The sequence below is a fragment of the Oryctolagus cuniculus genome, chromosome 5, assembly GCF_051225735.1.
Source record: "Oryctolagus cuniculus isolate XC-2025 breed Fujian yellow rabbit chromosome 5, ASM5122573v1, whole genome shotgun sequence".
In the NCBI taxonomy this organism is placed as follows: Eukaryota; Metazoa; Chordata; class Mammalia; order Lagomorpha; family Leporidae; genus Oryctolagus; species Oryctolagus cuniculus.
This window is the reverse complement of record NC_142871.1, coordinates 20,658,431-20,683,621: the sequence shown is the minus strand read 5'-3', so window position 1 is coordinate 20,683,621 and position 25,191 is coordinate 20,658,431. Positions and strand designations below refer to the sequence as shown.

At 35.9% G+C, this 25,191-nt stretch overlaps 1 protein-coding gene across 17 annotated transcripts in view; it reads left to right on the top strand.

Moving 5' to 3' along the window:
• Positions 1–25,191, top strand: part of STXBP5 (syntaxin binding protein 5) — a 225,685-nt gene that overhangs the window by 152,770 nt on the left and 47,724 nt on the right. For 4 of the 17 annotated variants that reach the window (XR_016233648.1, XR_011388463.2, XR_016233647.1 and 1 more), the window contains exons 19-21: positions 6,131–6,196; positions 14,213–14,272; positions 14,375–14,422. Coding sequence is in view for 9 of the 17 variants with exons in the window: in XM_002714865.6 (XP_002714911.1) it covers positions 6,131–6,196; positions 14,213–14,272; positions 14,375–14,422 (174 nt within the window). In the remaining 8 variants the exon portion in view is untranslated. Of the gene's footprint in view, positions 1–6,130; positions 6,197–6,524; positions 6,906–14,212; positions 14,273–14,374; positions 14,423–16,547; positions 16,619–19,658; positions 19,760–19,890; positions 19,998–25,191 lie in introns of those variants that run through there. The other 13 variants (XR_011388464.2, XR_016233651.1, XM_002714866.6 and 10 more) reach the window with 10 other exon arrangements.

Genomic DNA, 25,191 nt, shown 5'->3' with positions numbered 1-25,191 from the left:
TGTTCTAGGTTATCTTAAATGTTTAAACACTAATGCTTCATGGAACACTTGAACAAGTATAATTAGTGACATTTGCTGGTACTTTTTGCCTTTTTTTAACTTCATGATACACATAGAAAATGGCCTAATTGTATAGTACCCAGGGCACATGTTAATGAGATGTACAAGTGGAACTGGCCTGTGGCCTTCAGTTTGCCCTGGGTCTGCTCAGATGGACCAGAGACCAAGGGGATCCCTATTTGGGGATATTTAACTCATTTGCAGAATATCAGGGAAGCTCTGATTGATACTTCATCTCTCAATGCCTCTGAAAATTCTTCCTGAGATTCTGTTTTCGATTGACCTAAGTACATTATTAGCTAATACTGCCAATTTCATAACTCCTAAGAAAATATATGTAAGAGAATATAGACCTTCCATTTACTTAGATTAGATTTTCCTTTTACAAGTTTTTTTTCTTCCATTTCATTTGTGAGTGTGTGATCATTTTGTCATGTAATATCTTCAGCAGAGATTGTTGTCCCAACCACACCATTCTAGAATCTTTGTCTGCTTTTTATTTCCTCCCCTTTTCATTGCTTCACTAAGGTATGCTGATTGTGACTTCTTGCATGTGCGGCGTTTCTAGCTTATATTCTGAGTCTGTGAAAAAGCTGCGTTCTTCTTTTTTAAGTAAGTTATTTATGTTGTGGCATGTTTGTTCTTGTGTATAAAATCATTGTTTTTTCCCTCATTTATTTTTAAAAGAGCATATTAAAATATTCTCTATCTAAAATGTATGATCATTGCTTAGGTTCATCTCATAATATGTATATGAAAAAAGCTATTTAACTGCTTGTATCTCAACCTCATTTTCTTTATAAAGCAAAGAAACTAATATTTAGTGTTAGAACATTATCATGAAAGAAAAGATTTTTCAAAGGTTTTCAAAATTTAAACAATTTTTATACAACTTTTAATAGTCCTAAAATTAATTGCTCTTTTTCTTTATACCTTATGGTGATACATGAAATTACTAGAAATTAAATGTCTAAATTTGTTTAAGAACAGAAGTCAGCTTTACTATGAGGTTTAAAAAAATAGTGTCTTCATTCTCTTTTTTCTTTTTTTAAAAATTTATTTATTTTGAAAGAGTTACAGAGAGAGAGGGAGAGACAGTGAGAGAGAGCAATAGAGAGATCTTACATCTATCTGCTGGCTCTTTCCCCAAATAGCCAAAATGGCCAGCACTGGACCAGGCTGAAGCTAAGAGCCAGAAGCTTCATCTGGTCTCCCATGTAGAGGAAGTAGGGGCCCAAACACTTGGGCCATCCGCTGCTGCTTTTCCCAGGCAATTAGCAGGGAGCTGGATCAGAAATGGAGCAACTGAGACTTGAACTGGTACCCCATATGGGATACCAGAATCGCAGACCATGGCTTTACCTGCTGTGTTATAATGCCGGCCCCTGTCTTAATTTTCTTTACTTTCTATTTTATTTTGTCGTAAACCCCATTTTTTGTACTATTATTTGCTTCATTTTATATTTAAGAATTAGATGTTAAGCAGAGAACTATTTAAATTTTTCTATATTAGTTTTTGACATTTACTTGTTATGCCTCAATTTATTGATATTTAGCATTTTGTTTTATGAGTTATTTTCAAGTAATATCTTAAGAATGTGTCTGATTCATAAAGATAGTTATTATAGTTCAAATAAAACTAAATGTAGAATAACTGGTACTAAAGTTGTTTAATTGCATTGATCTAAAAAAAATCCATGCTAAAGTGCATGGATTACAGCCCATTGAAGTATAGTCCCAATGCCATCACATTGCTTCACAATCTTTTTTAGTAGATAAGTTTGAGTCAAGAAAATTTTTTGCTACTAATAAATGGTAATATTGTCATAGAGTTTAGCATTACTCATGAATTTATTTTATATGATAAACCATTGCTGTTTAGGCTAAGTTTAAATATGCTATAGTTTATTACAATACAGTTGTGCTATTGATTAAAATAGGGACTTTATTTTCATCATAAAAATAATGAAACTGTCACAGGGATAAATAGTGATGAAGTATTTCAATCACCCATTTATCTGCTAACTATCTGATTCTACTGAAAATGAAAGATAGGGTAATGTATGTCTTGTTTGGCCAATTTATCATTCAGAAAAGTGAAGAACGCAACAAGGGAAATTCCTATTCTCAATGTAATTCTGAAGCCTAAAATAAGATTTTCCTAGTGCTGTGGAAATGATAGACAAATGAGAAAAAGTGTTTCTGTACTGTTAGAATTTAATAATTATAAAGAAAGAAATTATAGGCAAAAGCTATATCTGGTCTTTGGAAGAGATTTCTTTTTTTTTTAATTTATGGGCAAGAATCCCTAAAATAAAGTTTGTTACTACAATTATAACTTATTTTCACATCTTCAATACTTTAAGTAAGAGAGAAAGGAGAAGTAGGTAGAGCTTCCAGTCATACTAGTTGAAAATGTCTAGGGGGGTGTATATGTGTGTGTTAGAAGAAAAGCACAAAATATAAAATCATCTTTCTTTATCTATGGCGGATATGTTCCAAGATGTCTGACACTACAGATATTGCTAAACTCTGTATGTTCTGTGTTTTTTCCTATACATACTCATGATAAAGCTTAATTTATGAGTTAGGCACTGTAAGATTAACAATGAAAAATTGGTGATAAAATTCAATAGTTATAACAACATGCTGTAGTAAAAGTTCTATAAATGTGGTCTTGCACACAGAATATCAGTTTGGACTATAGTTATTGACACATCTTCTTGTGATGATGTGAGATGATAAAATATCTAAATGATGAGATGAATGAGGCAAATGATGTAGGCATTGTGACCTATCGTTACATCCTCTAAGTAAGGGTTACATGAGCCCAAGCACTGTGACACTTCTACAGTCAATCTGATAGCTCCGTGGCTCCTAAGTGACTAATAAGTAGGTGGTTTGTACAGCATGAATATGCTGAACAAAGGGATGATGATGCAGATACTAGACAGGATATTGCAACACTTCAACACACTGCACAAAATGGCACACAATTTAAAAATTTTCAGAATTTTCTATTTAATATTTTCAGAGAGTAATTGACTGCAGATAACTGAAACTATAGAAAGCAAAACAGCAGAGAATAAGGGACTACTATATATAAAAGAAATAAGGGACCAGTCACAAATGGATAAAAATGTTGCATAAATCAAAAGTACTGTGGTGAATTAAGGCTGATTTCAAAATAATAGGAAATATAACAAAACAATATTTACTTACAGTGAAAATATGGTTAATGAAGGATTAGGATCCCAATTTAGGGATGATTTTAAAAGATGTTTGAAAAAGATAAGTCAAAAGTAAATAATGGTTTCTCATCTCTCCACTAAAAAGAATAATTTTTTCTGTCTGAGAAGGATGAAAACTGACAAAGAGATATTGAAGTCCAAGCCTCTTTATGTAAATAAGGCAGACTAATAAAAGATGTCAAGAGAATTTGTGAATTTAAGAGGTATCCAAAATTGCTGACGGTCAAATATTTTACAAGTCAGTTTATTTGATGTACAAATTAGGATTCTTTAATGAGTGTAACTGGTGTTTTGTGTGCATATAGAATGTAAAGATGATCAATAGATGCCAATAGGAGTCAACTAAAAGTTGTAGTAAAATCAGTTTTACTTAGTTGATGACTACAGTGATGGCTTTTGGCAGTCTGTTGACGTTATAACATTTCCTGAAGTTTTTGAGGTATTTAATAAAGAATCCCATGATACTTTTGTGAGCCAGGCAGGTGGAAGTGACGATAATACCTAGTTCATTTTAACAGTTGCAAGACTGATTAAACCAGGATTCAGCAAACAACTATCTTCTGGCCAAATCTAGCTCACTACATGATGTTATATAGTTTTATTGGAGTAGCGCCATAATTATTTATGTGTTGTCTGTAGTTGCTTTTGGGCTACAACTTTAGGTTGCATAGTTACAACAGAGATTTAGGCTCAAGAAATCTAAAGTATTTACTCTCTGGATCTTTATAAAAAAAAAATGCTTGCCAGTTCTCCCTCCCCCAGATTAAAACATAGTAGCTAATATGGATCAGTTTGTGACCTGATTTTAGTCCTCAACTAGAAGATCCATTACCTTGAATAATGCATAGTAATGTTTTGTTCAGTATTTTAAATAGTAAGTTAAGCTTCCTATTTGAACATTTGGAAGAGAATGTCTATATGTAAGGAGTAATTACTGCATTTGATAGCAGAGTAAAGATTCAAAAGATATTTATAGATAGAAACCATAAACTTAAACAGAGAAATTAAATTTTCCAGCAATAAATACTAGATTTCATGTGTAGTTTATAAAGATTTATTGTACATGTACAAAACAGAGAAAAGTGGCTCAAGTGTAGCCCATGTGAAAAACACTTAGGGATTTTGTTTGGCAGATCTGGATTTAAATGTAAACCCTCATTTTAAGTTTGTGGTACTAGAAAGAAACTTCTCTGAAGCTCAGGGTCCTTATTTCTAAAATGGAGATGATTTGTCCCTCATAAAGTTAATGTAATCATTGAGATGGCACATAAAATACACCAAATCTTGTGCCTGAAATATTGACCTTCAAATGGTTGTTTTGTTACTATTGAGTGGAACTTAACATGTGCCAGTTATGTGACAAAACTGCTGAATATATTTATGTGAGAAGTACTGAAAACTTCTTTCTTTTTAAATGTTTAAATCAACATTTGCCTAATGTATACAGAACTTTCCACCAGTAAAATACCTTCAGCAGAAGTAATGAAGCAGACTGTCTTCAGAAGTAAATTTTTTGTCTCAGTGTAAAAGATACCTGAAACACTAGTGCCTCAATTTCTTCTCCTGTAAATGAGGATTGTATGGTGTACTTCTTTTGGTGCTGTTAAGTGTGTTAAGAATGCTGAACAGAATCTGGCACATGGTCAGTGTTGTAGAATCTCAAAACGTGGATCCACATGCACCACATGCAGCAAGCCCATCACTGACCTCAGGGTGGTGACAGAGAGTGTAGGTATTTGTTGCAAACATCAGAGGAAGAAGCCAGGCAATTATCAATTAATATCCAAACTCCCCGAGAGGTTAGGTGTAAAGTTTCTTTTTTTTTTTTTTTTTTTTTTTTTTTGGACAGGCAGAGTGGACAGTGAGAGAGAGAGAGACAGAAGACAGAGAGAAAGGTCTTCCTTTTGCCATTGGTTCACCCTCCAATGGCTGCCGCGGCTGGCGCACCACGCTGATCCGAAGGCAGGAGCCAAGTGCTTCTCCTGGTCTCCCATGGGGTGCAGGGCCCAAGCACTTGGGCCATCCTCCACTGCACTCCCGGTCCACAGCAGAGAGCTAGACTAGAAGAGTAGCAGCCGGGACAGAATCCGGCACCCCAACCGGGACTAGAACCCAGGGTGCCGGCGTCGTAGGCGGAGGATTAGCCAAGTGAGCCACAGCGCTGGCCTACTTTATATTTTACCATACCTGTTCTTGTTTATAACATAAACAAGAAATTAGACCATCCTATGAGATAGCTCAGTTTTATATAATTCTGTGGAAAGAAAGTATTTGTAGAGCTTTTTAAAAGTTCGATGACATCATGTTATGAGAGGCATATCTTTTACAAGATAAGTCATATGCAACATTTTAAATATTACAAATTTAGAGATACACACATTTTCTAGAATATTCAAAAATACTTAAGAGAAATATTCAAGACAGAGGAAACCTCTTTAAGCTGAGGTCCTTATTATGCAAAAAGAAAAATCCCAAATTTACAAGTAATTACTTTCCCTCCAGAAATTAAAAAAGAAGTATATTATGTGCCCCTCACATCCCAGCTTTTAAACAAATTCTTGTATTATGTCTAATGCTCTTCAAGAATAACAAATGATTTCATTTGGCAGTTCTTTTTCTATCTGTGTTTCTATTTAACTAGTAACTGCTATATTAGTTGGAGATATTTTTAAATCAGAATGTTTCACATCAAACCTAATGAGCATAGTATCAACACCGTCAGTCTTAAATGGACAGTAGTTAAATGTGTACTGTATGTGGAAGACAGCAATGTGCTCATATAATTTTGTGTGTGATTTGGTTTTCGTTTTGTCTTTCAGCAGGTCTGTGTGATATTAGTGAAGGGACAGCAGTCCCAGAAGATCGCTGCAAATCTCCAACTTCCGGTAATCTGGTTTTGTATTTCATTAATAATTATGATTCTGTAAAATGCATGGTGGCATTTCAGTGTGCCTTTGCCTAGAAAAGCATTTAAGACATACTGGCAAATTTTTGTGTCACACATTTATTTTTAAGATTGTAAAAACATTCTTTTCATTCTGATTAAGTGAAAAGACATTCAGCTTGCACTAGATAGAAATCGAAACTTTTACCTGTCAATAGTCAAGTGATTGTTTTTTATACTTCCTTAATATTAATTCTTTCTTAGAGGAAATATGTTTGACTCCATACATTGTCTTGGTTGTCTTAGATATCTACAATCTTTTGCTGTAGGCATTCCTGGCATCCTCTGGTGGAATAGGGCAGAACCAAAGAAAAGTTGATGATGTAATCTCCTTTTTTCTAACATTTGAATGTTGTCTATTTAAATGATTATGAGAGATTTTCAATGCTTATAATCTGATTGTGACTGTTCACATTTTAATAATTATAAACTATCAAGATTTTCTTTGATGTATTTATGGCTTTATTATGGGATCTTCCTTTCTTTGTCTATAAATAGGTCTTTCTGTGACTGCTGTGTATATTAATATTAAAATGAGTCTTATTCTTAGTATCTTTTGATACCCATCACAATTAAGGAGATTCTGAATTATTTATATAGTGGATTAAAGCTTTTGCTAATTTTTAATAAAGTTAATTTCATAATTTTAACTATTGTGATTATTAAATCATTCTGGATGGGAATTTTCATCAAAGTAACATTTTCTCAGACAAATTTTGATCTTTACCATTTCTGGTTTAGCTACATCAGAAATTATAAGAATGGAAAACATTGAGGAGAATTTTACTCTCTCATATTTCAAGGTGACATTTTATTAGAACTATGAGTGTAAAAGCTTTGTTATATTTTCTATAATTGCATTTTCTGATTTTGTACCAGTTGTACATTTCTTTTCATAAAATTAAAATATAGCCATTCATTTTCACATTTTCTTATTTGAATTTCATATTGAAATTTTGTCATTAAGCTAATGATGACACAGGAACCACTCACACAATCTCTACCTAATATTAAGTCTTACCATTGGTGGAATAAAGTTCAAATAAATAATATGAAGTGAGTGACTTATTTCTACCGCATGGACTAGAATTTCTGATATATTTATGTTTTTATTATGCAGTCCTCTTTCTTTTTCTATAAACAGGTCTTTCTGTGACCTATGGGTATATTAATAATACAAAGGAGTATTTTTGATATACCTTACAATTAAGATTCTGAGTTATTTACTTACTGAATTTCTCAATTTGGAATTTTGAATTTTGGTATCTCTTTATAATTTACTCTTCTTCCCCCATCTGCATACAATACTCTTTTCTGCCCTTTTCACTTTGCCAAAGGCCATGTGAATGCAGTTATCAATGTTAAATATATAAACCAAAGTGGATAATACAAGTATTAACATTGAAATTTATTAAATGGCCATCAAAATTGTTTTAATAAGATTCAGTCCTTTTTATCCTATCAAAACTTTTCTTATTTTTTTAATTCTGTAAATGCTTAACTTTCTACTTTTTGTTCTTTTTTTCATTTTTAATTATCTTTTTATATACAGAAGATATATACTAACTAAAGATTTCAACAGTTTGCACCCACACAGACACACAAAGTTCAAAGTACTGTTTGAAGACTAGTTTTACCATTAATTCTCATAGTATAGCACAATAAGGACAGAGATTCTACATGGGGAGTAAGTGTACAGTGACTCCTGTTGTTGATTTAACAATTGACACTCTTATTTATAGAGTCAGTAATCACCCAAGGCTCTTTTCATGAGCTGCTGAGGCTATGGAAGCCTCTTGAGTTCACAAAATCTGACCTTATTTAGACAAGGCCATAATCAAAGTGGAAGTTCTCTCCTTCCTTCAGAGAAAGATACCTCCTTCTTTGATGGCCCGTTCTTTCCACTGGGATCTCACTCACAAAGCTCTTTCATTTAGGTCATTTTTTGCCACGGTGTCTTGGCTTTCCATGCCTGAGAAACTCTAATGGCCAGATCCAAATGCCTTAAGGGCTGATTCTGAGGCCAGAGTGCTGTTTAGGGTCTTTTTTTGTTTTCTGAAGATTTATTTTATGTATTTGAAAGGTGCAGTTATGGTGGGGGTTTGGGGAAGAGCTCTTCCATCTGCTGATTCATTCCCCAGATGGCTGCAACCCCTGGGGCTGGGCTAGTACAAAGCCAGGAGTAAGAGCTTCTTCCTGGTCTCCCATGTGGGTGCAGAGGCCCAAACATTTGGGCCATCTTCTGCTGCTTTCCCAGGCACATTAGCAGGGGGCTGGATTGGAAGTGTAGCAACTGGACTCACACCAGCATCTATATGGGATTCAGGGGTCACAGACAGTGGCTTTACCCGATACACCACAATGCCGGACCCAAACTAAACTTTCAAAAGATAGGTACATCCTGCTATTTGGACTAACCCAAAAGTGGTAATTGTAGATAACTGTGTAGGTATGTTTAAATTTACTTAAGTAAATACAAAAAGTACTTGTATTTATGTAAACATAAAAAGTATATAGTATTTAAAAATAAAACTCTGCAAAATCTTCCTCAAACCCAAGAAACTAAAACAAGGTTCCAGATTTTAAACTGTGTTTTGCTTTTTGGCACAGATGAAAAGACAGTATAGTTTTAACATGCCAAAATTTATGTGACTGTAGATACTTTGTTTCCCTGAGTTTGAAACACAAAGTAAAGTGTATGATCACAAAAAAAAAAAAAAAAAAAACATTGATAAATAATGAATTCTTCTCTTAAGATGTAGAGTCCTTAATTTCTACAGTCTTTTGTTATGCTCTGAAACATATAACAATTCTCTGAGAAACTGTACCTATTCGGCCACATCAGGAAAGGCTGTTTTTAAAAACATAGCCCACTTTCCTCCTCAGGCATTGTGTCTAACACATGTTTCAGATAGCAGGAGAATAGGTCGTCATATGTGACTACTAAGAACTTTGTAGTAGAAAGTAGAATGAGGTTTGAAAACTGCCCTTTGGGCAGTACATTCTTACATCTTACGTGTGTCTTTCTCTTTTTGGCCATTTAAAAACAGGTAATAGTTATCTTTACTAGGTAGCATGGGCTAATTGTCTTATTCTTTGTACATTCATAATTCTTTTGCCTTCATCCCTGTTAGCATTTTAATAGGGAAATACAGGTATAATTTGTTTTCATTTCTTACACCAAAACATGCACATTCTATGCGTTTGGGATAGTCAAAGAGGAGTGATAGATGGGGTGGGTTTGAGGTGAATCAGAGGAGACAGAGGGACATCATGTCACCAGAAATATAAAAATTAATAATTAAATCACCAGCCTCAAATACTTTCCACACTGAAATAAGATACAAATATATAAAGTAATGTAATTAAATGATATATTCTAGATTATTAAAACCAGTATATTTAATATTTTAAAAGTTAGTATTTACGGGAAATGGAGAATTGCATAAAATTGAGTTGGGAGTTAAAATTAGTCCCTCATAAATACTAAGTGGAAAACTAGAAATATAAAGAAGCTCTATGCCTTTTATCAAAACCAATATGTTTACTTAGAATTAATTTACATAATGAAGACAAACTTTTTTTGCAATGCTTTTAAATCCCGTAATCAAGATTTATGGCCTCAGATGTGTAGCTAATCTGTGCCAAAACTGTCTTCAGAAAACATCTTGAGGAAATCCAAATAACAAATATGGTTTTCCCTTTCCATTTGCTTTTTAAATAAACCAGTGATCTCTCTAAAATAGAAAGATAGTTCTGCATACTGAACATACACATCGTGAACAAATGAAGAGAATGTCCTCTGTTGGATCTTTGTATCAAAAACTCAGGTTGCTTCACTAGCACTTTGAAGTGTTGGATTTCTTTTAGCACTACGTTGAAATGGTTAAAAAACTTTTTATTAGATTATTTAAAACTGAAGAAAATCCAAGGCCACATACACCATAATATATAGTATGGTACCTTTAGAAGAGTCTGTGTGCCTTTAGAAAAAATGTTATAAATATATTCTATGTTTGTGTAATTATGGTAATTTGGGAAATATATTCAAGTAGATTATGCTAAAACCATTTTAGAAGTTTTATGAGCTATCACACAACATACAACAACCAGAGGTTGGCATTCTACTTGTTTCACTCACATTTATAACTCATGTTGCCCACTTTTATTTTAAAATATCAAGCATTTTAATAATTTCATTATATATAGATGTTTTCCTGCTGTTGCTCTGATATGAAATCTATTAACTAAAACTAATTAATAATACATGTTTATGCTTTTACGTGGCTATTTGGTATCAGAAATGGCAGTGGTGTTTTAAAATACATATGTCCCATCATAACTGTTGTATGCTTTAAATTTGAATTATATTTCTTTGACAAACAACTGCACCTGTTTCTCTCCCTGGTTATGTTACTGAGCTCAGTGTTACTGGTGTGATATTTTTGATAAAGGTTTTATGAGGATCTATACCTACTGTGTAGCAAAACTAAAGTGGATTTTTAAAGAGTATTCTTGCAAAACCACTATGTTTGGATCTTGTCAGTATTGGCAGGTTTTACTTGGTAAGGGAAGAGATGTCACTGGCCAAAGGATGAAAATATGATTTGAGGGGGAGTGTTGTTTGAGGTTTCAAAATTTATCCCAATTAATTAAAATTTAGTATTTCTACTAGGATATTTTTAACCTTTTTATTTACTTACAACTATGTTTTAAGTATTCACTTCTGATTAGAAAATCTTTAGTCACTGACCAAATATTGACTTGCAAAGTTCTTCCTATAGAGCACTTCAGTGATCACAATGGAAAGCAAAATTTGAATGAGATTCTAGTGTGGAAAGTCATGTAAGAGTAGGTTTAAAATATAAGGGAGTAAGCAGTTAACAGCATATGAGAAATATATAAAATGTTATGGGAATTCCAAGAAGGGGAAGTTATTTATAACTGGGATAGTTTTTAAAAATTCAATGAGTGAATTTTAGATATGCCCTTAAAGAGCAGGTCTGTAGGTAGGTAGATAGCAGTGAGATGCTGATTGGGATGCCCTCATCCTATATCTGAGTGCCTGGGTTCAAGTTCAGTTCCAACTTCTAATTTCGCTTCCTGCTAATGTAGAACTTTGGGAGACAGTGGTATTGGTTCAGGGGCTTTGATTCCTACCACCCATGTGTGAGACCAGGATTAGTTTTCATTTTTTTTTAATTTATTTATGGGGCCAGCACTGTGGCATAGGAAGTAAAGCTGCCACCTGCAATGCCGGCATCCCTTCTGGGTGCCGGTTCAGGTCCTGGCTGTTCCACCTCCGATCCAGCTCTCTGCTATGGCCTGGGAAAGCAGTAGAAGATGGCCCAAGTCCTTGTGCCCCTGTACCCACGTGGGAGACCCCAAAGAGGCTCCTGGCTCTTGATTTTGTATTGGCCCAGCTGCGCCTTTGCAGCAATCTGAGGAGTGAACCAGCACATGGAAGACCTCTCTCTCTCTCTCTCTCTCTCTCTCTCTATATATATATATATATATATATATATCTTTTTTTTTTTTTTCCAATTTTGAAAGGCAGAGTTACAGAGAGGCAGAAGCAGAGAAAGAGAGAGATCTTCCATCTGCAGGTTCACTCCCCAGATGGCCACAATGGCCAGAGTTGCACCAATCAGGAGTCAGGCACTTCTGGGTCTCCCATGTGGGTGCAGGGGCCAAGGACTGAGGCAATCTTCTATTGCTTTCCCAGGCAATAGCAGAGAACTAGATCGGAAGTGGAGCAGTGGGGACTTGAACAGGCGCCCATATGGGATGCCAGCACTGCAGGTGGAGGCTTTACCCATTGCGCCACAGCTTCGGCCCCTGGAATTAGTTTTTAGTTCCTGTCTCTGACCCCAGCCCATCACTGCCCCAACTGTTGGAGATATTTGGGAAGTTAGAAGATTTTTCTGTCCATTTGTCTGTTTGTGTCTCAGTGTCTCTCTACATCTCAAATAAATAAAAATAAATTAATTTTAAGACATAGGTATCTACAAGTGTTCAGACACTACTTTAAGGTTGCATTTATGGGGCTGGCACCGCGGCTCACTTGGTTAATCCTCCGCCTTGCGGTGCCGGCATCCCATATGGGCGCTGGGTTCTAGTGCCGTCTGCTCCTCTTCCAGTCCAGCTCTCTGCTGTGGCCGGGGAGGGCAGTGGAGGATGACCGAAGTGCTTGGGCACCTGTACCTGCATGGGAGACCAGGAAGAAGCACCTGGCTCCTAGCTTCGGGTCAGTGCAGCGCCGACCCTAGCGGCCATTGGGGGTTGAACCAATGGAAAAAGGAAGACCTTTCTGTCTGTCTCTCTCTCTCACTGTCTATAACTCTACCTGTCAAATGAAAAAAAATTTATTTAAAAAAAAAAGATTGCATTCATGGCAAAAGATTTGTGTTTAAAATTTAAAGAAATTTAAATTTAAAGAAATGCTATGAGACATTACATCTTTTTTAAAGAAAAATGATAAAATTTTATTTATAAAACCATTGAATAAGATTATATACCAACATTGGGAGTCACAGCAAAATAAAATTAAATATTTCTTACCTCAATAAATTTTTGTAAAAATCTGTGCTTTTATAAAAATGTAAGTATTATTCCCAATATTTTATTTTATGTTTTTCTTTCAGGTAGGCTATTTCATTTCTTTTTAGAAAAAACATTTATTTACTTTATAGGCTGAGTTAAAGAAAGAGAAGAGAGACAGAGATCTTCCTTCCCCTGGTTCACTCCTCAGATGGCTGCAATGGCCAGAGCTGGGCCAAGTTGAAGCCAGGAGCTTCATGTGGGTCTCACATGGGTGGAGGGACCCAAGGACTTGGGCCATTTTCCACTGTTTTCCTAGGCGCATTAGCAGGGAGTAGCATTGGAAGTGGAGCAGCTGGGACAGGAACTGGTGTTCATGTGGGATGCCATCTTCACAGGCCACAGCCTAACCCGCTGCACCATGATAGCCCCTATTCCCAATATTTTAAAGATACTTCTACTATAGAGTAGAATGGATATATAGTTTTGTACTATCATGCTAACCTGAAAATAGCAAAAGTTTTACCAGCATGGTGCTAGAATAAGATCTTGGTTCTGCTAGAAAAAACCTGTTCTATTATCTAATCAGGAATTTCTAAATTTTCTTTACGAAACAGCTGCTATTTTTGCTTTTTCTTTGTATGTTCTCTTAAAACATACGATATACCATGATTTTACCAAATTGTGTTACTTACAGAAAAATGTCAAAAATTAATACTTACATATACTAGAGTCTACAGAAAGCTACTGAGCTGATTATTAGACTGCAGTTTGAAAGAATTGTTATTAACTCTATGATGGATCTTCAAAAAGTTCATGGAAGGCCGGCGCCGCGGCTCACTAGGCTAATCCTCCGCCTAGCGGCGCCAGCACACCGGGTTCTAGTCCCGGTCGGGGCGCCGGATTCTGTCCCGGTTGCCCCTCTTCCAGGCCAGCCCTCTGCTGTGGCCAGGGAGTGCAGTGGAGGATGGCCCAGGTGCTTGGGCCCTGCACCCCATGGGAGACCAGGAAAAGCACCTGGCTCCTGGCTCCTGCCATCGGATCAGCGCGGTGCGCCGGCCGCAGCGCACCGGCCGCGGCGGCCATTGGAGGGTGAACCAACGGCAAAAGGAAGACCTTTCTCTCTGTCTCTCTCTCTCACTGTCCACTCTGCCTGTCAAAAAAAAAAAAAAAAAAAAAGTTCATGGAAAGTGTATTATGAAAAATTATGCATGGATTACAAAAGAGTTTTTGCATGAAAATGAACTTATCTTCTAATTTTGATTTTTTCTAAAAATTTTTTGAAGTACTCTCATATATGATCTTTTTCCTCTGGTCAGTGATATGTGGATATGTTTTCGTTTGTACTTTTTTCTTGTGACAGTTGTGGTTGTGACTGACTATGTGCCTGTTCCTTCCATTGTCTTCATTTGTGTAGGTTCTTCATCACCACACAATTCAGATGATGAACAAAAAATGAATAATTTTATAGAAAAGGGTATAGTATCTTTGTTTTAAAATATTTTCTTAAATTTATTCTTGATTCATTTAGTTTACTCTGAATAGATTTTGACATTTTGTATCAAAATATTATTTTCAGTGAAGACCAAAAGCAGAAAGTTTTCCAAGATGGTAGCCAGTGATATAGGTAGGAAATAGAAATTTCTATTTTGTTTCTAATCCTTGCTACATGCAATGCTAACCCAAAACAACAAAATTATAAAATGCATTGCATTTTTTTATACATTAATTTATTATTCCTGTGCTAAGCAATAATCTCTTGGGCTGTTTCTCTTCTAAACTCATTGGGGCAATAATTAAAAATCAGTTAAATTGGGGTTGCAGTTCTTTCTCTGACTTACAATGTGAATTGTTCTGTTAATTTTTATTTTTGCTTTATTTGAAAATAAAACAGGGTTCAATTTATGTCATGAATAACACAATTTTATTCTCTCAAATGTTAAAGTAATTTTTCTTTATAATTTTCTTCAAATTTTTTTCTTCTTTACTCCATCTATCTTACATTTTAAATACCACAAATTTCAAGGAAATTATTTTCTAAAGGATTGGCTCTTTTGGTCTAAAATGCATACCAACTTTAGATTAAATTGGAGTTTCCTAAGATGCTCCCCTACCACCATGAGCAAAAATATTTATATTACTCCTGATTGTTGTTGTGGTTAGACTTTGAAATTAACTACTCAGACCAAGGTTCTCAAAGTATAAACATTGGAGAATGAAGTATATAATCAACTTAGGGGTTTGGGGCCAGAAAAATTTGAGTGTTCTACAATTTTTAAAGGTTTGAAAGCAAGCACTGTTTTTAAAAATAATAAATTTGATATTTGACATAAACCCTGCATTTTTATTATACAGTTAATGTATTATTTATTTCCCTCCCAAACCCCTACCACCTATTCCTGTAATTGATATAAATTGGATGAATTTCTGGGAAGCTGGGATAGCTTTATGTTTTCTCAACTGATAATATTTAACATATGCTGAAATTTTAAAGAAAGCTTCATCAGTAGCATCCATGATACCTATGTGTTGTAAATTGAACCCTGTTTAATCATATTAACAGTGGGTGACTATTAGCCACTTCGGTTATTTTTTAAATAAGTTGGTTTATTCTTGGGCAAAGGACTCTTCATTTATGGAGAATCAATTACTTACCTCTTTGTTTTAATGGGTTTTTTTAGTGGAATCTCTTGGTTTTACCTCTTTGTTTTAATGGTTTTTTTTTAGTGGAATCTCTTGGTTCATTGTCAGATTATTTAATAGAGCTGTAACAATATTTTCTTTACAGTATATTCTATATTATTGATATATTAGAGGTTTGTTTACTGTTATATAATGTAAAAAGTTAGAAAGGGCTTTATTACAGTTACCAAATAACTTTTAGAATTAAATTAATTAGGAATTTTACCTTGGGTGAAAGGGACTTCTTACATAATTAAATTTTTAAAAATAATTTTCCTGATTTTTGATGTTAGTGTTACATTTGCTTTAATATATATAAGGACTACCTTTTTGGTTGGTTGGTTTGTTTTCTGTTTGAAATAGACTATGTAACATGCAATACTTGAGCATCAGTAATTGCAGGACTTCACTAATTTATTAGGGTTGGAACACTGTTGGGGGGGGATGGTTCTAAGTTTTTTTTTTTTTTTTTTCCAGAAAAAGCTTTCTTTTTATGTTATAGTCAGCTATATTTCTTTTTGTTATGCAAGTTTCTGTAGTTACATTTTTTGGGGAACACTTGTCAACTTTATTTAACTCTCAAAATTATTTTAGAACTGTTATTCATAATTATTTTTAACCTTCAAGAACCATTGTTATAGTCCTAGTTTTACATCTAATTTTGTTTATTTTCAGTGGAAATCTTGTAGTTTTTTTTTAAATCTCAAGATTAAGTATATAAAAAGAAAACTAATTTCTTTCCGAAGGAAGGCTGCCCCATTTTAGATATAAAGTTTTTGTGGATGAAAAATGTCAGTTTATTGCCCTATATTAAGTATCTAGTTTCTTTATAAGAAGTTGCATAAAATATGCTACTGAAAAATACATAAAATATCAATGAAACATTAAAAGAAAATTGGTAGATCTCATGAGGACCTCTGTGTCAACACTGACGTTTTCTGTGTAAAACTATGGTATCAAAAGTCCTAGCACTCCGTTTTCCCCACCATCAGATCCCACACTGGCTATGAGGTATCCTGAACTTTATAAAAGTATTATTTCTCTTTACCTTTATGCACAAACATTTTTAGTTTCAACCTTAGGTATACCTGCAGCACAGTCGTCTCATCAGGAAATAATAAGGAAGCTCAGAACCTCCAAGGTGGGCACTGGTAAAAGTACTACCATATGTGGAAGACTCTGAGTCTTTATTTCTGATTCTTCCTATGCTGTAAGAGTAACTACCTAAGCATGAAAAAATCAGCATTTTTTTAACTGTTCAACAATAGAGCTCTGAGATACCTGAGTCAATAATGAAAATTTTTAAAAAATATACTTAGTGATTATTTTAAAGTATTATACTGGCATTTAATCCGCTCAGTAACTTCAGTGAGCAAGTTAATATTACTTCCCAGTTCCACAGATTTCACAGATAAGGAAACTGAGTATAAGTAATGTACCTATTGGTTGCAAGGCTAACAAAATGACAGAGCAAGATTTACACCCAGACAGCCTAACCATCTTAACACTGTGATGATTACCTCTCAGTACAACTCAGTGAAAGCCATAAGGATTCAAAACCAAATCCAGTGTGTGTTTCATAACTAGATGATCTGGTTATGGCAGAAACTAACCACCTAATTTTGGTGCTCATCACACAGTATAATGTACAGTACCTAGAAGTCTACCTTCCTCACAGGCCAGATTCAGAGAAAGATAATTAGACCAAATGGTAAAAAACTTCAAAATACCTATTCAGCGACTGGCTTTGTTGTTTACATCCAATTGACCCACCAAATCAGGTGAATGATCCTTGAAAAGATTTTCTTTTTCATGTGTAAAAAGAATAGCTTGTTTAAAAAAACTCAGTCTTCTGAGTTTAACAACAAAAATATAGCTGAATATAATGCAATTGCCACATCCACAAAGAAAGCTTTGTACATGTAATATATATATATATATATATATTTTAATTTGTTCTGCCTATTTATACCATATTACAGATTTTGTTAGTAAAATCTTATTGCCCACCATTTTCAAAATCTGTAAAATTTTTGATATGGTTAGCATTATCAACAAATCACTTGAAAATAAGATTATCAATTTTGTTTATTTATATCTTAAAATAATTTAGAAGTATAAAATTCTCCAAAATTTTATTATTTAATTGTTTTTTCATTTTATTTGAGAGACAAACATAGATTTTTTTACTGCTGGCTCACTCCCTCAATGCCCGCAAAACCAAAGGCTGGACCAGGCTGAAGCCAGAGGCTGGAACTCCATCCAGGTCGCCCTTATAAGTGGGAGGGACCCAAGTACTTGAGTCATCACTTGCTCCTTCCCAGGATGCACATTAGCAGGGAGCTGGATCAGAAGTGGAGTAACCAGGCCTTGAATGAGGCACTTCAGTCTGGGATGTGGTGGTCTAAAGTTGCAACTTAGACAGCTGTACCAAACACTCCCACTTTTTGTTGTTATAATTTTTTTCTTTTTTTTTTCCTTCTTTTTTTTTTTTTTTTTTTTTTTTTTTTTTTTTTTTTTTTTGACAGGCAGAGTGGACAGTGAGAGAGAGAGAGAGAAAGGTCTTCCTTTTGCCATTGGTTCACCCTCCAATGACCGCCGGCGCGCTGCGGCCGGTGCACCACGCTGATCCGATGGCAGGAGCCAGGAGCCAGGTGCTTTTCCTGGTCTCCCATGGGGTGCAGGGCCCAAGCACTTGGGCCATCCTCCACTGCACTCCCTGGCCACAGCAGAGAGCTGGCCTGGAAGAGGAGCAACTGGGACAGAATCCGGCGCCCCGACCGGGACTAGAACCCGGTGTGCTGGCGCCGCTAGGCGGAGGATTAGCCTATGAGCCGTGGCGCCGGCCTGTAATTTTTTAACTTTATTCAAGAGACAGATAGACAGAACTCTCATTGCTGGCCCACTCCTCAAATGCCCACATTAAGGCCGGGAGACAGGAAATCAGTGTGAATGGCAGAGATATAACTACTTGAGCCATTTCTTGCTGCTTCCTGGGGTAACAACTGACAGGAAGCTTGTTTTAGGAGCCAGAGCCAGGCATCAAACCCAGGCACTCCATATAGAACACTGATGACATAACATCTAGGCTAAACACCTGCCTGTTATTTTAAATTTGTACAAAAATAAATCTAAAATGTGTATCTTTGTTAACATGGTGTTAAATCATACTCTTCATGGAATCTTTATGAATAAGATATGGTCCAGATATTGTCAGTCTTTGAAAATAAATTTAAAACTACATGATTAACCTTTACAAAAGGTTTCTGTTTCATTATGATTCTGTTTTATGATGAAGGTAGATTTCTAGCTGAATTCCATGGTCTGTGATCTGACTCATGTACCATTTTACTATTAATTTTTCTATGGAAAAAGTGAATACTATATTGCTTGATTACATAAAGCATCCTAGAAATTATGTCAAATTTATAATGAATTAAATCAGTGTTATGCAGAACAAATAGAAATAATAGATCTGTTTAATGGGTATGTTCAAAGTTATATACACTGTACTACATATTTTTCATAATTGTTAATGTAGTGGCAATTTAATTTCCAAGGTACTTTTATATCTCAGATGATGAATTAGCATAGTTATTTGGGTGAAGTGGTTTTTGAAGTCAATTTGAGTGAAGAATATATTGTTTATTAGTCCAAATGCTATTTTCATTAATTCTCTAATGCATGAATCTAAATCATTCCTTTTTAAAATTAAGATGTTCTAATAAAACTGAAATCATTTTTCATTGTATTCTAATTAATGATCTCGTACAACTTTAAAGCACTTCTCTTTTGTTTTCTAAGAAAAGAAATGTATTCTCAGAGAACTTAGGTTGCATATCCAAGGTGAAAATGACCTACGAAGTTAGAATACAGTTTTCTTGACTCTTGCACTATAGAATGTTCTGCTCTTATGTCTCACATTTCCTACTCAAGCATTCACTTTTTCTTTCTTAAGCATTTTTTTGTGTGATCTTCCCAATTTTATATTTACATTTGAAAAAACAAATTCCAAGAGCCAGCTTAGAAATTACTGCCATATGAATGAAAAGTATGTGTCAAATTAAAGTGTATTTTAAGTTATAATATTATTTAAATCATTATAAAACTCAAAATATCACTGATGTTTCTAATGTATAGTCCCTAATATTTAACCCAAAATATGGCTGTTGAAATTATAGAAGTTCACATTAAATTCATTCCCCAATGTGGCTGTTGAGGAAACAGAAATTCATCTTGAAAGAGAAGTTGGGTCAAGTGTGCAGTGATGCCATTTTTACAGGTAACTCTAATATTTTCTGCTTTAAAAGAATGTAATTGGCTTTAATTGATCGAGAATAAATTTTATAACCAGATACTTTAAAATCATTATACAAGGGTGAGTTCATCTAATGAATTCTTTTTCTTTTTCAGGTTTACTGAAATCTAAAGAATATTGCCATGTATTATATTCAGGTTTTACTTTTATTTCTGGATTCATTTTCTGTCAAATTTCATAATAAAATATGTTTGAAAGTCTATTTGTGTTTCCTATTCTGGTAATTACTGTGTATGTACTTACCTCTCCATAAGCCATCTTTTTCCTTTTTTTTTTTGTTTTTAAGATTTATTTATTTATTTGAAAGGCAGAGTTACAGAGAGGGGAGACAGAAAGATCTTCCATCTGCTGATTCACTCCTCAAATGGCTACAATGGCCAAGGCTGTGCCAGGCCAAAGCCAGGAGCTTCATTGGCGTCTCCCACATGGTTGCAGAGGCCCAAGTACTTGAGCCTTCTTCTGCTGCATTCCCAGGTGCATTAGTAGAGAGTTGGATGGGAAGTGGTAGCAGCCGGGACACAAACTGGTGCCCATATGGGATACCAACGTTGTAGGTGGCAGCCTGACCCACTATACCACAACACCAGCCCCAGCCTTGGTTTCATGGGGTAAAGAAAATTAAAGTTGCGTCACTGAAATAATATCTTTACCAACTGTTATTTGAGCAGAACTATAAATTTGACAATTTCTGTTCTGTCGTTACTTTTGTAATTTTTAGGGCTGCCATTATAGAATACCCACAGACTAGGTGGCATAAACAAGAGAAATTTATTTTCTCACAGTTCTGGAGGCTAGCTGTCGAGCTTTGGTTTCTTCTGAGACTCCTCCTTGTTGTGCAGATAACTCTCTTCTATCTTCACATGGTCTTTCTTCCGTGTGTGTGTTCAAGTCCCTGGTGTTGCTCTCTGTATTAGAATTACCTCTAATAAGGACACCAGTGAGTTTGCATTAGAACCCAGCTTAGCTGCTTCGTTTTAATTTCGTTTAATCTAATTATTCTGAAGTCTGTGTCTTCAAATACAGTCACAAAATGAGGAACTAGGGGTTGGAGTTTCTACAATATGAATTTTAGCGGTACACAATTCCACCATAACACTTATGATGTTAGCCTTGTGTATTATCTTTATAGACCATTCTTTTGTGATGATATAAGGAGTTTAATTATGGTGTTCTATTAAACGATAGTTTTTATGAATTTTTGTAAAGCAAATAAGGATGGGAAAAATTAAAGACAAAACCTTGAGTTCAAGATTGAAAAGACCTTGTTATAGCCAAATCGTTAACAGACAACTATTGATAGCTAAGATTTCCCTACATCTCAGATAATGGATAGTTCCAAAAATCCTAAAAATTAACAGGCTTTTATTTAATTTGGTATTTTTATTTCATTTGGGAAGAAAGAAAATTTTTAAAATATTTATTTATTTAAAAGGCAGAGTTACAGAGACTGTGGCAGAGAGATCTTCCCTCTGTCGGTTCACTCCCCAAATGGCTGCAACAGCCAGAGCTGGGCCGATCTAAAGCAAGGAGCCCGGAGCTTCTTCCAGGTCTCCCATGTGGGTGTAGGGGCCCAAGGACTTGGGCAATCTGCTGCTGCTTTCCCAGAACATGGCAGAGAGCTGTATCAGAAGGGTAGTTGCCGGGACTCGAACTGGTGTCCAAATGGGATGCTGGCACTACAGGAGGCTGCTTTACCCACAACATAACAGTGCCACCTCCAAGAAATTTAACTTCTGTTGAAGTAGAGTTTTACTGATGGTTTTTGTTTATCCATTTGTTCATTTGCTGTGTTTATTAAGTACTTACTAAGTGCTGGACCCATACATAAATGGATGCAGTGGTCTTCAAAATAAATTTTGTTTCTGAACTTGTGGTAGCTTGGGAGATGGCCATAGGAATTATGAGTTGTCATAGCTATTAAAATAATGTGTAATAACAGCATTTTCATTTTTCTTTCCTATTTCTTTTTTGTATTCCTTGCCATATCCTCCTTGGCATGTCCTCCAAGATAGTTCCCTTATTATCCTGATTGTTTTATTAAATGCACGTTCGTTTCAGTACTACCCCTTTGAAAATGCACCCTTGCGTGTGGAAAAAAAAAGTGCTATTGTCATTTTAGTCTAATTATTGAACCTCTCAGGATAAGCCAATCAATTTGCATGTTATAAGTTCATTATTGTCGGCCAGCGCTGCGGCTCATAGGGTAATTCTCCGCCTTGCGGCACCGGCACAACGGGTTCTAGTCCTGGTCGGGGCGCCAGATTCTGTCCCGGTTGCCCCTCTTCCAGGCCAGCTCTCTGCTGTGGCCAGGGAGTACAGTGGAGGATGGCCCAAGTACTTGGGCCCTGCACCCCATAGGCGACCAGGAGAAGCACCTGGCTTCTGTCATCGGATCAGTGTGGTGCGCTGGCCGCAGCGCGCCGGCCACGGCGACCATTGGAGGGTGAACCAACGGCAAAGGAAGACCTTTCTCTCTGTCTCTCTCTCTTACTATCCACTCTGCCTGTCAAAAAAAAAAAATTCATTATTGTCATAATAATTCCTTTCACCTTTTATTGTGTCAAACTCTATTTTTATTATAAATACTACATTCTAAAAAAGTAGTAGTTAAACTTTTTTTTCATTTAAGAAAACTTCTTTTGAAAAATAAGATGTCACAGTGTGTAGAAAAACTAAAGAAAACTTAAAAAAATACGGGTTTAATTTCAAATAGCATTGAAAATCTCTGCCTTGGAGAAACCTTTTGAAAATGCCTTCAATTGCAAAGGACTAACAAGCAGGAATTGTGAAAAACTTGTCATTTATGGTACAGTGGTCCAAGAATTCCCTTTGCCTAGAGCTTTGAGCATCATATATCTTCCTTGGTATTGAAGCATGGCACTACAGACGTCGTGATTAGTCTTAACTTCATGATTTCTACAAAGCAGTTGCAGCTCTTTATCATTTACTCATCCAGCCAGCATAATATCATCTTTCAGGTTTGTAAGAAGACAGATCAAAGGCCCAATTAACAACCTGCCTAGACATACCTGACACCAGTTTTCCTCTGATTGAAAAAACCTTTTTGCTCATTCTCATGCTTTCTGCAGACAGAATGTAGAAAAAGAGCTAGTGTATATTGTCCGGTGTGAAAGGATTTCAAAACAAAGACAACACTGAGTGCGCAAGAATTAAGGAATCCACAGTTAAAGAAAAGAAAACTGAGACATTGTGTTACTGAGAACTCACTGAAATCATGTGGCCGCAGTTGGAAGGCCACAAGGAAAAATTAGTAACTTCAAGGCACAAACACAAGTTTGAGCTAGTGAGTATCTGGATTTGCAGGTGCCTCTGAGACCGCTGAAAAGTGAAAACAGGAGCATCCAAAAATTGTTGACTAAAGTCTGCAATTCCCTCATCACAAAATTATACCAGAGGGTGGGGTGTATGCCGGGAGGGCTGACAGAGGTTCTCCAGAAGTGAATCTTCCTCTTCTGAACCTACCGTAAAGGAGGTTGACTATAAAAAACTATTCTCCAGAAATCAGAAAAATGGAAAGATAGTCTGGGACCTAACCTTCCACAAAAAGCAAGAATAAAACTGGTCAAAATATATGAGCCTGTTGGTTCCAAGAACTGAACAACAGCATTGCCAGACTGTCATCCTTGAGAGAAAGAAGAACTCTGAGGTGAGCCTCAGTCTCCCCAGCTTTCTGCCACAGAACGTTTTGCTGCACCAAGGAGAGTTACAGCCTTACCATCCTAGGAGGAAGTGATGGGAATCGTGTGTTGCTAATGTACCTGGAATTCTTGAGACGTGCACTACAGAAAAGAAACTGCTCAGAATAATTCCTGGAAGTCCATGTGGACTGAGGCACTTCCTGGGAAATGCATGCTGTACTTTAAGTACTTATATTAGAGAAGAACTGTTTTAAACCAGTGGTTTTTTGTTTTTTTTTTTTTTTTTTGGACAGGCAAAGTGGACAGTGAGAGACAGAGAGAAAGGTCTTCCTTTGCCGTTGGTTCACCCTCCAATGGCCGCCGCGGCCGGCGCACCACGGTGATCCGAAGGCAGGAGCCAGGTGCTTCTCCTGGTCTCCCATGGGGTGCAGGGCCCAAGCACTTGGGCTATCCTCCATTGCACTCCCTGGCCACAGCAGAGAGCTGGCCTGGAAGGGGGGCAACCGGGACAGAATCCGGCGCCCCGACTGGGACTAGAACCCGGTGTGCTGGCGCCACAAGGCGGAGGATTAGCCTAGTGAGCCATGGTGCCAGCCTAAACCAGTGATCTTTTAAAGTCCATCATAAGATTAAAAAAAATAGGAGCAAAATAAATTCCAAGTTAGTGGAAGGAATGAAATAGCAAATAGCACAGATTGGGCCGGCGCCATGGCTCACTTGGTTAATCCTCTGCCTGTGGGCTATCTTCCCATATGGGCACCGGGTTCTAGTCCTGGTTGCTCCTCTTCCAGTCCAGCTCTCTGCTGTGGCCTGGGAGGGCAGTGGAAGATGGCCCGACTCCTTGGGCCCCTGCCACCCATATGGGAGACCAGGAAGAAGGACCTGGCTCCTGACTTCGGATGGGCGCAGCACACCAGCTGTAGCGGCCATTTGAAAGGGTGAACCAATGGAAGGAAGACCTTTCTCTCTGTCTCTCTCTCTGTCTACAACTCTACCTGTCAAATAATTTTAAAAAAATTACAGATAGCACAGATCAATGAACTAGAAAACAGATGAGTAGCCTTCAAGTACAAAGACAGTTGATGTCTCTGACCATGAAAGAATCCAAGGAATAAAGGACTGATTAAAAAATTTCATGATGAAATTCATTCAATTACTGAAGCAAAGTAATGCAACGTTGTTTAAGAAAAAAAAAAAAGACTAGTGTTGAGCTTAAAATCATTTAAATATATAACCAATATTAAGCCTTTGCAAATTACTATACAATGTAAGTATTGTAAAACTTGGAACTATTAAAAGTAATGTAACTAGTGAAAATTAAGAAGAAGGAATGTTTTTTTGAAGTAAGAGCAGGCCACTTTTCTGATTATGGCTGAGGCAATCTATCTAATATGAAATACAGTTATAAAAATGACTAACCTCTGAATGTTTCTCATAATGTGTTTTATTTTCCTTAGAGTATTTTGGTCTTTATAGTAAGTAAAATTCATTTAGTGTCACTTACGTTTAAGGGAAGTAAAAATTTATTGTATTTAGTCATAGAGCATTTCAGAAAGTTAATGTAAAATGGATTTTTTAAAAATTTTATTTTGGTGCAAAAAAATTAGGATTTTTTCATAAAACACATTTCACATGAACTTTTTAAAGTACCCTGATATAGTATTACAGTTTTCTGCAAACTTTTATTGTGACTATCTGTATGTAAAAATAGATAATAAAAATTTTCAGCTAATCTCA